Source organism: Spea bombifrons, chromosome 12 (assembly GCF_027358695.1).
Source record: "Spea bombifrons isolate aSpeBom1 chromosome 12, aSpeBom1.2.pri, whole genome shotgun sequence".
Taxonomy (NCBI): Eukaryota; Metazoa; Chordata; class Amphibia; order Anura; family Pelobatidae; genus Spea; species Spea bombifrons.
In genome coordinates this window covers 31,624,231-31,637,912 of record NC_071098.1, presented here as the reverse complement: position 1 = coordinate 31,637,912, position 13,682 = coordinate 31,624,231, and the positions used below count along the sequence as shown (strand labels likewise).

Sequence of the window (13,682 nt, the reverse complement as noted above, 5' to 3'; positions counted from 1 at the left end):
TGCTCTATGATGTCAGGGCATGACTGATGATGTCACTTTAAGCCCGGGATTAGTTTATAATACATAAATACGCACATAACAAACCCTTCTTCTAACAGTTGGTCACCCTACATGATGAAGGCCACTACAATGGGGTTAGGAGGTCAAAAACCTAGATTAGGGTTGGAGTAGATTGTCCAGTTATAAAATATGACTATTCACCATTGATTATACTTAATCTTGATACGATATCACACGAGGTAATTATCCGCCATACAAATTATCTACGCCCCAAGCTTTTACAAGACATGCAGCAGGACGCTTGTCATCGCCTCTCCGAATGCACCCTTCCGTCAACAGACTTATTCATAGAATTATTAATCCAATTAAAAGGAACCCATCTGCCTTTACAATCACAACCCCTCATCTGGAATAGAAAAAGGGGTACGCCTACACCGCTCCGCTCAATTAGTGTCAATATCTTCTTACTGTTAACCCCTAAACACATTGAAAACAATGCATTTTGTCATTAAGGGGTTAATAAGATCTTGATTAGGCTTGCACTGTATTGGTATTATTATTACAAATTAATTACGTTTTTATTAGTAATAAAACATCTTCTTCTTCCAGAAGAAGGTCTACAGACAACCATCCTATTCACTTTTATAGAGGGGAAGGAAAATAAATCAGGGCTCGTGTTTCACTTTTCAAATCCTTGCATGGTCTTCAGATTGGTGGAGCTGTCTATGACATCATATTCTTAATATTACACATGCCTGCACTTCCCGTTGAAGCTCCAGTATAACCGGTACCATCAGGGGGTGCCTGTTTATCCTATGCTTACTACAGCTAGTTAAATGCATAGTAAAGTGATAGTTAATCTGCTTTTATGGAAAGGTAAAGCTACTCAAAATATACCACACAATAATATGCGTTCTGATTGTATTTTTCACTTCTATTATATAATCAAGTATTATTATTATTGTATGTATATATATATATATATATATATATATATATATATATATATATTTACTATTATTTTATTATTAGTTTTATATATATATATATATATATATATATATTATTACTATTATTTTATTATTAGTTTTATATATCTATATATTATTACTATTATTTTATTATTAGTTTTATATATCTATATATTATTACTATTATTTTATTATTAGTTTTATATATATATATATATATAATTACTATTATTTTATTTTTTATATATATATATTATTATTATTATCTATATATAATATAATTTTATTATATATATTTATATATTATTACTATTATATATATATAATATAATATATATATATATATCTTTAGGGAATTCATTTCTTTGGTTGTTATTATTATTAATTGATTTATAAAACGCCATCCTATTCCATAGCGCTGTACAATGTTGTGGCATTACGTGGCAGAATTTTTTTAAAGCTCGCGGTAAGAAAAGAAAAGCGTGCGGACGGTAAGTGAAGCCTGGATGTCGTCGTCGTGGAAATGTTTCTATACCTTTAAAGAAAGCCATTGTGGAAGCTGAAGGGAACAGGAAGGAAGCGGACGGTGCTTTCGGCCACTCTTGGGTTAAGGTTTAAGAATATGAGGCTTGTTGTTTATCGTGGGGCATCTGATGGATTTGGGTCTGGCACATGCCCCATTCGTTGTTAATGAAGCGGAGAAGAAGGGATACATTGTACTTCACGTGTGCTACCTGCTTACTTCTAGAACAATGTGACATTTAGTATCGTTCTAGATTGGGAGCGAGGCAAAGTTATTAATCTGGATCTGCTACGACTAGTACCTTTCCACCAGGATCTCCTCCAAGACCAACGGACCGGAGAACGTAAAGGAACCTTTGAAGTTACTTATTAACGTGAGACTTTACACCTCGTTGAGCTTCTGGTATTTCGTGCCAAAGTTTTGCTTTGTACCAGAAACCCACTGGAGGCTTTGGAACCGGCCGACCCCCGGATCGTTGGTCCCTCACAGGAGGTCAGGAGAAGGAGCTTACATCCCGGCTTACCACGGAACGTTTTATTTCCGTTAATCTGCAGGTTCAGCCGAGCATTAAACGAGGATATTAAACAAAGTGCAGGTTATTCCACCAGAAAGTCCAGCTGAGCCGTACTTATTAACGATGTCCTCGTCTAGAAGTTCTACCAATCATTACCCCGATGACCCTTCATGGGGGGGCAATTCCGCGAAATGCGTCAAGCACTAAGAGGCCATGTTGGGTTTCTCGAGTGGTCTGCAGTGGGGGGGGGGCGCAAAACGAATTTGGTGCAAAGATCTGAATATGGTCGGAAGGGGGCCGTACACCAATCGCCATGGCGACTGCAGCTGTAGGCAACGAGAACGTATACAAAAACATCCATGGGTGTTGAATGATGAAACACAAAGTGCATGCACAAGCCATATATTAAATATGCATGAACGCAAACATCGCTGGATCAACAGGGGCCACATACGGCGAATCTGCTCCAAACAACTGGAAACGCGCTATTATTAACCCCGAAAAACCTATAACGACAAAAAAGCAAACGCGACCCCATCGGAGACATAAATTCACGTAAACGCACCCCAAAATCCAAACAGATGAAACCAAGACCATGGGGTTCTAGACCAAGGCTCCCCCTGATCCCCGCTCCATGGGGGGGACGTGGCATCTGCCCGTTGTACAGCACTGCGGTATATGCTGCCGCTTCCCCGCCGGGATTAAGCTACCGGCAACGCGATTAAAGGTTGGAACGCAGCAAATGCATGTAAGTACATGACTGCTACGAAAGCAGACGCTGCGTCACGGCAAGCAGAAGAAAAAAAATCAAGACCTGCTCAATTCGGAAAGCAAGTCTTTTCTTGCCGGTTTCTGCGAGGGTCATGAAATCAGGCAGACGGTCGCGGATGGTGGCAGAGGATCTCACTATGCGTCTTTCACTGCAGGAAAGCTTTTTTACCATCATATCCTTCCACCGACCGTCATGAAACATGCGTCGGTGTCTTCCTGCCTACACAGTCGTCGTTATTACACAAATCTTCCATTTTGGGGGTTTTATGGGGGGGGGAATTGCTATTTCTAATTCTAGTCTCATTTTTTAATGCTGTGGTTGTCAAATGCATAAAAAACCTTGAAATGTCTCCAAAATGCTCCGGGGGAAAAACACAGAAAATTAGAACATTTTACAGCCGACGGCAAGAAGACAGCAAACTTTCCAGTCTAACATAACGCAACGTTTCAAGAATAAATTCTAATATTTAAAAAAAAAAAGAGGCCATGTCACTTGATACCAAATACATTTTGCCATTAAATATTCAAACAGAAAGCACGTGTGGCAGAGACGGGTAAACCACCCGCTCTGGAACATCTGGGCAGCTTGGCGGAGATGGCAGACCCTTCGTGCCCGGCGAGGGGCCCACCGTGTGCCCGGCGGTAAGGGGGTAAGGGCTCGTACTCACTCAATCATAGTGCGGAGGGGTTACGGGGGGGGGGGTCCACGTGTCCCTTTGCTGAATTGGGTTTTCACGATTGCGTGGAAGCTGCAGCCGGTGACATGGTCTTTGTCTTCGACGTCGTCCCGGAATGTTGGTGCACCGTGCGGATCCGCCGTGTCTGTGTGTGTGTGTGTCTGTGTGTGTGTACGTGTGTGTGGCTGTCAATGTTCTCTTTATGCTAGTGTATGAGTGTGTGTGTTGCAGTGTGCCTCTGTCTGTGTGTCGCGTGTGTGAGTGTGCGTGTTTGTGTGTGCGCCTGAGTCCTCCCCTCCTTTCCTGTCACTCTCAAGCACCAACGCAGCTCCCCCTCATTCTGACTGTCTCGCTAGGCCTAGCCGTCTCTCGTGGGCTGTGCACGCATCTGTCTTTTCCCTTGCTCCCGGCTCTCTCGTGCGCATGCATCTGTCCCGGCAGGGCGTTCCTGGCTGTCTACTGCTTTGTCTGTCCACATCTGCCCTGGTCTAAGTGTGCCGGAGTCTCTCTGGCCGGCTCATTGTCCATCCTGTTGTGTGTCTCTCTTTGTTCCGAGCCTCTCTGTGCGGCCGCCCCCCCCTCTCGCGTCTCTCCAAACCGTCCGGTATGTTTGCCTTTGTGGATTTCGGTCTGTCTCTTTTTCTTTTCCTTTCTGTCTCTCTCCCTCAGCATCTAGGAGTCAGAAATTTGACTCCAGGCCTGTAGCCACCACCTCCTCCCTGAAACTCATCTCCTCCCTCTCCTCCCTCTTTCCCCCCTCTCTCTCCCTCTCTCTCTCTCTACAAAATGGGAAATGAGAGAGAGAGAGAAATGCACCATGCAAAAGATCTGTATGTGTCACAACTACCCCGGGGGGGGGGGGGATCTAGTCTGCTGCAGGGGTCCGCAAACTCATAGACGCTTCGCAGGGATTATTCCATAAGAGGAACACGAATTAGATGGTGTGGAGAGGCCGCTTTGGGACTAAGCCTAGAAGGAGGGCTTCGGAATGCAAACGGTTAACTGGAAATTAGATACAATGAAACAAAACGTATTTCCATTCCGAAACGCAAATCAAATGTATCAAAAATAGAATATTTGCACCAAAGATACAGTCACAAAAACACATGAGAAATGCCCACTGAAAAAAGGATCATGGGAATTGCAGTTTATTAACCAGAGGGCTGCTTAGAATGGATTTAATTAATAATAATAATTATTTTATTATTATTATTATTATTATTATTCGTGAAGCGGCAACAAATTAAAATTATTTTTAAAGAAAAGGATAAATGAATCATTTTGAATTAAACGTTTATATAGCGCCATCATATTCCGCAGCGCTGTACAAGACGATGACAGGGAAATAAATTGCAGATTATTGAGATGACCGCAGCCACCCTGATTCCCTTCCGACACCGGGCTCTGGGTTTGCCCGTGACCTGGAGATGGGTATGGGGGTAATTAAACCAGGAGAAACGTGACTTTGGCCTCGCGATAGAGGTAGTTTTGAGGGTTTTTTTGGAATAACGATGAATTTCCTGTAAAATAACTATAAAACCAGCCGTAGCACGGACTACGTGGCGCTGTCTTGCACGCGCGGACCGGCGAGGATCGCTGTTGGTTTCCGAGGGTCTGCTGCCCTGTCTTCCTGTAACACTTTTTTATTGCAGTGAGTTACTGTAAGTTACGCTCCGGTGCCAACAAAATGTCAACATTTCACGGGGAGGAAACACTGAAGAATTTCAGATTTAATATCCTGTAGCCTGAGCCGGCGTAAGCAAACAGCCCTCTGCCAGGTATTTATCTGCTGTGAAGACTCAGACCTTAATCAGTCGTCGGTCTCGTCTTAGATAAAAGAGCCGTATGTCTATCCCATGCATGTTTAATACCCTCACTGTGTTACCCTCTACCACCTCTGCTGGGAGGCTGTTCCACGTATCTACCACTCTCCCAGTAAAGTAAAACTTCCTTCCATTCCATCTCTTGTAACTTCTCTCCTCCTTTGGAATAAACGTCCCTCCTGTCCTTTATTAAGTCCCTTTAATAAGTATATTAATACCCCACATAATAATTTGAATAATTTTAAGGGTTATTTTTTTGCTGATAAATGTTGCCTTTTGGGGTATATTTCAGTCCCGTATTTTTCTCGGCGACCCCGCTCCAATACGTAGACTGTGAATGTGCTCTCCGATTACCCTCAGCCAGGTTATATGTCAGGCTTCTGGAAAGTGCAGACGTTTAACCCTTTCACCTCATCTCAGGGTTTCAGCCCGGAGACTCTGGGTACGGCGCCGCTAATCCAGGAGCGGAGTTCTGGCTCGCCCCATCTCCCAGACCCCCTAGCCGCGTCCCGCGTCTCTAAACGATTTCTAAAAACATCTTTTATATTTTACATTTAGAAATGTAAAAATTGGGCAATTCGAGCAGAAGTGTGCAAAACGGGCACCACTGAGGGTTATATAACGGGGAGGATCAGGCGTAAATGGCCTTATCACCATGGCAACCAATACCGATCAGCACGGACCTTCCATTGGCTGATATTGGGATGAAATCACTTTTCATCCGTTCCAGAATTCTCTGCACCTTTTACTGCGCTGAGCAGTAAAGCACAGACAGGTGTGTAAGGACAGGGCCATCCAGGATCTGTGCCTCGGGGCATTTTATTGGGGGCAGTAACACATTTTCCCAACATTTTAATACCGCGGCCTAGCTTTGCCGTCTTAAGCGAATGAATGAATCCCTTCTCGCCTCCTAAAACGTTCTGCTCGGCTCCTACATTCTGTATAAACGGATCGAGAATCTCGTCGCAGCCGTACAATCTGCGTTCTGACCTGAAAGACCCCGACCGGTATCAGAACCCAGCATGGCAGAGAGAGACGCTCGCTGCCGTATATGGAGGCAAATACTTTCCGCAGATACCCCGCAGGCTGCCCTAAGCAGATTGCTTCATTCCCCTTGTGAACGTGCCAGATCCCTCCAACGACCTGTTGCTTCTGCTCTGAGCGCCTGTTCTCCGCAGTCAAGCGACGCGAGGATCCCTGGATTCCTTCAGAACAACGGGATAAAACTCATGGACCACAAAGAGGAGTTAGAACATGGCAAAGTGGGGCAAACAATGTGGGGCAAAGGCCTGGGTTGGCCCAAGCTGATTGAGATCAATTTGGATTCACCGACCCCTGTACTGGTCTTTTTATCCCCAAAATCTAGAAAGAAAAACCCGCCAAGGTCTTATACCTTGGTGACCATAATGCCAACCACATCCAAAATGTCTATGTGTTGTAGACAGGGCCGGACTGGCGATGACGAGGTGGCCCTGGCACAAAGGCCAGCAACCACCTGATGTTGGTGGTCGCACACCATAGTAACCAATCAGCCGGTGGAGCGGTAGGTCGGGTGAGCGCATGGCACTGTCGGCCAGTGGCCAGATGGTCGGTCCGAGTCTGGTTGTAGAGACAAAATACTTAATTCCCAAAACATAAAAAATGGTGGACGGTCTCCCCTGGCCGTAGAGAAAATGATCTCGATGAATTAATAATAAAGTTTATCTAAGGACAGGGACACATGGTCAGACTGTCAGAGGTAAAGTTTCTACTGTAAACGCTAATGGGCTCTCACAGAGCTTTAGAGCTCTCTGTGGCTTAGAAGGTCTTCTTCTAGTAATCAGTAACATATAGGTCTCAATGCTCGGATGTTGTCATAAGGAACCTCTTCATCAGTTTCTCAGTCTGAAAATTAGAATTTGTAGAGGAGCAAGATGTTTCTTCTCCGATTTATCAAGGCGTAGTAAAGCGAGCTCTGTATATTATACATTCTATAGAAGAACATCACAATCTGAAATGTTCCTCCACTCTAGTACATCTTACTCACTAAGGGCAGGAACAAAAAATGTCAATGTTAAGAAGGAGAAAACAATAGAAATACAACAACAACTAAAAAAAACACGCACAAAATAAAAAAATAAAAAAATAAAGAAACTTGAGAAGCCGGAGAACTGAAACTTTGAGATTGTGGTCACTTATCACTTAACACGTGTACGTTATCTCCTAGTCACTAGTGAGGCAAGGTTTCATAAGGATGATCTAACTGTAACACAATCTGCCCACTCTCAATCCTTTGAGTTACGGAGAGGCAGCCGTGACACAAAGGCAGGAGGAACGTGGTCTATAACCCGTCCCGAGTCACCCTCTGGGACTTCTGAAGGTCAGTTCATCTTTTCCTTACAACGTTTGGTTCCATTCTGACGTGGCCAGATCAAAGAAAAGAGTAACGATGGGCAACAGAAACATTCAGGCCAGATGAAACCCTTCTCTTCTCTAAAGTTGAGTTGCAGAATCAGTCTTCACTTCCGTATCAGGATTACATCATTTTTGGAGAGGTGGTGGGAATGTCTGCTCTTATTTAACGCATGAGGTCATGAATCCAAATTAGTATTGAGGAAGTAAATAAAATGAAATTCAATCTTCTTAAATGTGGATTAAACTCGTACAAAAGGCGATAAAGCTCTAATTCTGGCCCTCGTGGGAACCATGACTTGACCATACTTCATCATGTGTTTCTAAATTGGGGTAAGAAGAAGAGATAGAGCTATTGTCCATGAACCTAAAATTTAGGGCCATCTTGAAAGTTTCCAAGTAGATCATTATTTTTTTTGGGGGGGAACCGTGCACTCGATACATAAAAGGTACTACAGCACCCCAGAGATTTATACCATGTGGGGTATCATACAGTTCTGTAGCGACCTGGAGACCCCAAGATTAGAGTAAAAGTAAAGAGACTTCAGCACATACCTCAGAAGAACACTCCTATGGCACATCTGTGTCTATATTAAAGAATGAGTATTGCTTGGTGTAAGCGATTTAAGTCAACTTGAAAGGACTCAGCAAAGCCCAAACTCATCAATTGAAGTGAAACACCTGGATTCCAATATCACGTCAATAGACGTCGCGTTCATCTCCATTGCAGTCCTGTTACTGTCGAGATGAACTTGACAACCGCCAAGCTGGCCATCAAGTCTCTCAGTCGAGTCGGACATGGAAGAAGGGGGTCGTGTTTGTAAGAACGTTTGTCAGTCAAGTCTATGGTCTGGCCTGTCAGTTGAGCCGACGATCTAGACCGTTAGCTTAATTGAGGTTAATCAGTTCCAAGTCAAGGTGCCTCTTGTGGAGACGAGTCGGTTCTGTCGAGTTGGAGATGGATTTTAACTCAATTACCAACTCAACTCTGGTTTTGGTGAGAAAGTCACAATGTGGCAACCTGACTTTCAGAGGCGCAAAACTACGTTCTTGGAGGTCATCCTCCATAAGACCGAGCGGCATGCCCCGTTTTGGTGATAAAATATGTGATTGGTCACCCGCTCTGATTATCAGTGATACAAAAAACAACCTTACTTTCTTAGCTCTGTGTATGATTTATGACATCACCCAAATGCAAATGATGTATTATAACAGTTATTTTGCATGTGATGTCGCTGTTCTTTGATGTATACATTCCTTTGGAATTCTGCAGTGATATTTCTTATGCTAATCACCAAAACGTGACATTTCTGAATGTATTTTGTGTGTTCGCCCCGAGCCCTCCAGCCTTGAATTCACACATAGAGGGGTAAAGTGTGTTACAAGTGTAACAATAACAGGTTTGTGGGATAAAAAGGTTGTGTATGCATTGTTTTCAGTGACTGGGGTTGTGTTTAATTATAATATTTATATATAAGGATGCCACGTACAGGGCGCCACGTATAGGATGCCATGTATAAGGCGCCACGTATAAGACGCCACGTACAGGGCGCCACGTATAGGATGCCACGTACAGGGTGCCACGTATAGGGCGCCACGTATAGGACGCCACGTATAGGACGCCACGTATAAGACACCACGTATAGGGCGCCACGTATAAGACACCACGTATAGAGCGCCACGTATAAGACGCCACGTATAGGATGCCACGTACAGGGTGCCACGTAAATGATGCCACGTATAGGACGCCACGTATAGGATGCCACGTATAGGACGCCACGTACAGGGTGCCACGTATAGGACGCCACGTATAGGATGCCACGTATAGGACGCCACGTACAGGGCGTCACGTAAAGGGCGCCACGTATAGGATGCCACGTATAGGATGCCACGTATAGGACGCCACGTACAGGGTGCCACGTAAAGGGCGCCACGTATAGGATGCCACGTATAGGATGCCACGTATAGGACGCCACGTACAGGGTGCCACGTAAAGGGCGCCACGTATAGGATGCCACGTATAGGACGCCACGTATAGGATGCCACGTATAGGGCGCCACGTATAAGACACCACGTATAGGGCGCCACGTATAGGATGCCACGTATAGGGCGCCACGTATAGGATGCCACGTATAGGACGCAACGTATAAGACGCCACGTATAGGATGCCACGTATAGGACGCAACGTATAAGACGCAACGTATAAGACGCCACGTATAGGGCGCCACGTATAAGACGCCACGTACAGGGCGCCACGTATAGGATGCCACGTACAGGGCGCCACGTACAGGGTGCCACGTAAAGGGCGCCATGTATAGGATGCCACGTATAGGATGCCACGTATAGGACGCCACGTACAGGGTGCCACGTAAAGGGCGCCACGTATAGGATGCCACGTATAGGACGCCACGTATAGGATGCCACGTATAGGACGCCACGTATAGGATGCCACGTATAGGACGCCACGTACAGGGTGCCACGTAAAGGGCGCCACGTATAGGATGCCACGTATAGGACGCCACGTATAGGGCGCCACGTATAAGACGCCACGTATAGGGCGCCACGTATAGGATGCCACGTATAGGGCGCCATGTATAAGACGCTACGTACAGGGCGCCACGTACAGGGCGCCACGTATAGGATGCCACGTATAGGGTTTGGCTCATAATGTGTGTAAATAGCACAATAAGGCAGGATACGGCCGAAAATGACCAATAATAGAATTTCCTCATTGATTTTAATTTTCGACCTGTACGAGCAGACGGAGCCTCGGCAGGTCCCTCCGTGTCTATATTCAAGGTAGGAATTTACAAAAGGGTAGGAGAAGGGGACTCGGGCTAGGACTGCCACCGCAGGCAGATTCCAGGAGCGGTGGGCAAGCAGCCAGTTTGTAGATAAACAACTTATTTCCAGTCTGAGCTGACACAGGAGAAATGAGGACATAAAAGGGACAAAGCTGGACAGTGAGAGTGCCTGCAGTCTATGAACGTGATTATTCAAACAGGAAATTCAAGATTTTTCTGTCATAAAATGTCCTTTTTATATGTTAATCGGGGGATTTAAAAGTGTCTCTTTCTCGGTATGGGTTACAATTGGGACCGTTGTGCAAGTTATGGCCTAATTTTGGATTGGTATGGGGTTCAGGGCAGATGGGTCTCAAAGTGGAAAGATACCTCCCTCCCTTAACCTTGGGGAAGACGGCCAGACCGGGAGATTCACCAAGATTGGAAAGCCTTAAATGGCCCAAACCTCCATGCTAAATCTACAGAACCTCTTCACTTATAGGAGTGGCCATTGACCAACTGGGAACGACTCGAGAGGACCAGTACAGGGCTCTTAGGGTTGTTGCCCCAGTTGGGAGAGTTGAGAATTATAAATTGTCGCTTAATTCACAGCCATAATGTTCCTTTTATTTCTTTTTTCCAGGAAACAAAGAAAAATATTTATCCATTGGGGTCATCGCTTCCTGCTTCATTTCTTCAAAGGGTTCCAACTCAGGAAGCTCTCTTAGGAACATCATAAAATGATGGCCGAGAAAGCAGATATTTTTAGATAGCGACACAGCTGATGAAAGTATTGTTGGTAATCTCCGTATTTAGCTTTCATGTTACCCCCGTCCAACTGGAGCTAACCCATCCCAAGAGGGCCGATTATTACAGTCCTGTCCGACGCATGTGGTCACCAAATGAGACCCCACAGTTCGTAGGGGATTGAAGAAGCAGATACACCGGAGAAGATGACTTCTAATGGCTGCACTTTTAATTAAACCATATGTTTGGGGGTTTTATTGGCCCAATGTAATTGTGGGCTTGTCTTGTCTTTTATAGTAAAAAAAAAAGTTTAAAAACACAAGAAAATGCATGATGGTAGAAGGAATATCCCACGGTCCACATCACTCTCACGTTAGCCTCCTTAGCTTTTGGGAGGTATGACATAAGTATAAAGAAGGGTAATAAACTGACCTTCCATTGATCTTTCGGAGCCTGGGAAACGGGGTTTAGACAAAGGCATGTTGGATTCACAAGCCAGGGAGGTATGGGCACAAAGCACAACACAAAAAAAGAGCAAAAACATTGTAAAATATACGACTTTCCCAGGAGAAACCAGGTTTCAAGCCATAGCCGTAATCTAATTTTAAGACTAGATTCCCTAAAAGCTTTGGTTAATCGCGTATCTGGATTTACATTGTCAGATAACAGATAATAAAAAGACGATAAGAAGTTATTTGATTAGGAAACAAATCATAAAGGCGTTGAATCGAAATCTCGGCTCCCGGTCATGTAGGAAGCAGTGACACCAAGTGGCCAACATAGTCTCAGGGTAATTGATATCTTAATTACTGCGTTCAAACATCTGTAAAACAGGCTGGGAATGTCGATTCCCTCAACATTTTAAGGATATATCAAAGATTCCGGCTGGGCTTCGCACAATGAAGGGCAGCTGCAGAGTTTTGCGACTCTGTAGTCTTTCATTTACATGCGGGCACTGGGAACAAAGTGTTCAAAACTCGGTTGTGTAGTCAATGAGCTGGCCCAAGGTGAGGGCAAAATCTCTCACATCTGGGTTTTCTATTACTTGTTTGCCCAAACCGGATTATATATGGGGATAAACCGATTGGGGTCACTTAGCACCTTAGACTTGTGAATAGAATGGAAGCGCCATTGAGAGCTTCTAAAGGTCCCTAGTCAATGAGGACTTACTTCATACACGGACTGGTAAAACTTTAAATTAATCTCACAAACCCAAATATGGATTTCGAAGGGCCAACATAGCCCTTAACCCAAAAGAAACTCACCAGGGTTGGTCCTCCACAATGAATAGTCAAGTTGACCTGATGGTTTTTTCATCTCAACTCATCAACTTTCCATCAGCTTCCACCTGGGTCCAATTGCCAGGGAGTCACGCTAGGTTTGAATGAACACCCCCAGTAATATTGCAACAGAATTCCCAACTGTGAATACCCAAGGGGGTAATTATCTCTATATATATCTGGGAATTCAGACCAACTTGGAGATGGATGACAACTATGAAGCTATAACTATAGCTAGGCCTGGGAGATACAAGTCTGTGGTAGGACATACATTTGCGCATCACCAATTTGTTATGAAGAGATTATAATTAATTATATGACGCTCACCTGCTTTTCCCGTCTCTTCTCTTAAGCCATTTCCTGAGAAGCCCCCGACGTCTCTTTGGTGAAGCACTGGGAGTCGAGCAGTTTGACCAAGCCTCATCTTCGCTGGATGGAGTCACCTCAATAGCCGGGGGCTTTAATGTTCTCCCTGAACTCTCAACTTCACTTCCTCCTCCGGACGCTGGCGACCTTTGACCTTTCTTCAGTTTGAAGCGCCGGCGCCTGGCGCTAGGGGTAGAGGAGCGTGACCAAGACTCTGGAGGCTTCAAAGATGGTAGCTGCCTGAGAGTTTCCATGGTTACTAAGCCTATGAGAATTGTTTATCTTTTCCTGAGTATTAGTTCTTTTATAGAAACAGCAATTTTCTCCTGTAGGTCTTCAAGAACATAACAAACTAAAAGATATCCATTTTGGTCAAAAACACCGAAGATCTTTGGAGTGGTCCCTTTGGATTCCAGGAGATCCAGTATCAGAAGCTGCCATCAATGTCCTTTAACGCCAGCAGGATCTCCAAATTTTAACAGCCATGCAGTGCCATTAAGCACAGATGATTCCGATAATATCCATTCATAATAAGCATTGGTTGGTTACGGATCCCGTAAGACCAACCCAGGAAACAGTATTCCGAAGAAAACCTAATTATAGAAAGAGTGCCAATAATATCTTTGGTTAAAATCATATGGAAAATTCTCCATGCTGAACAAGACTTTTTGTACCAAATGCTGCATTCCCGTCACATCCTCACATTCCAAAAGCAATAAAGCGTCTTTAAGGAATTCGGGCATTCTTGGAAATAAGAAAATGTAGAATTTTGTCTAATTTTCTTTAGATACAATTTCTGAAAGCCAGCCTTGTAGGTCAGATTCTTTGTCCACAGA

At 44.4% G+C, this 13,682-nt stretch overlaps 1 protein-coding gene across 2 annotated transcripts in view; it reads right to left on the bottom strand.

Annotated features, from left to right (window-relative positions):
* GRAMD1A (GRAM domain containing 1A) overlaps nt 1-13,371 on the bottom strand; it is a 36,103-nt gene extending 22,732 nt beyond the window's left edge. The window contains exon 1 of one of the 2 annotated variants that reach the window (XM_053451410.1): nt 12,808-13,371. In XM_053451410.1, coding sequence (XP_053307385.1) covers nt 12,808-13,100 — 293 coding nt within the window. In that variant the 5' untranslated portion in view covers nt 13,101-13,371. Of the gene's footprint in view, nt 1-3,447; nt 3,596-12,807 lie in introns of those variants that run through there. The other variant, XM_053451411.1, reaches the window with a different exon arrangement.
* Between the last annotated feature and the right edge of the window lie 311 nt (nt 13,372-13,682).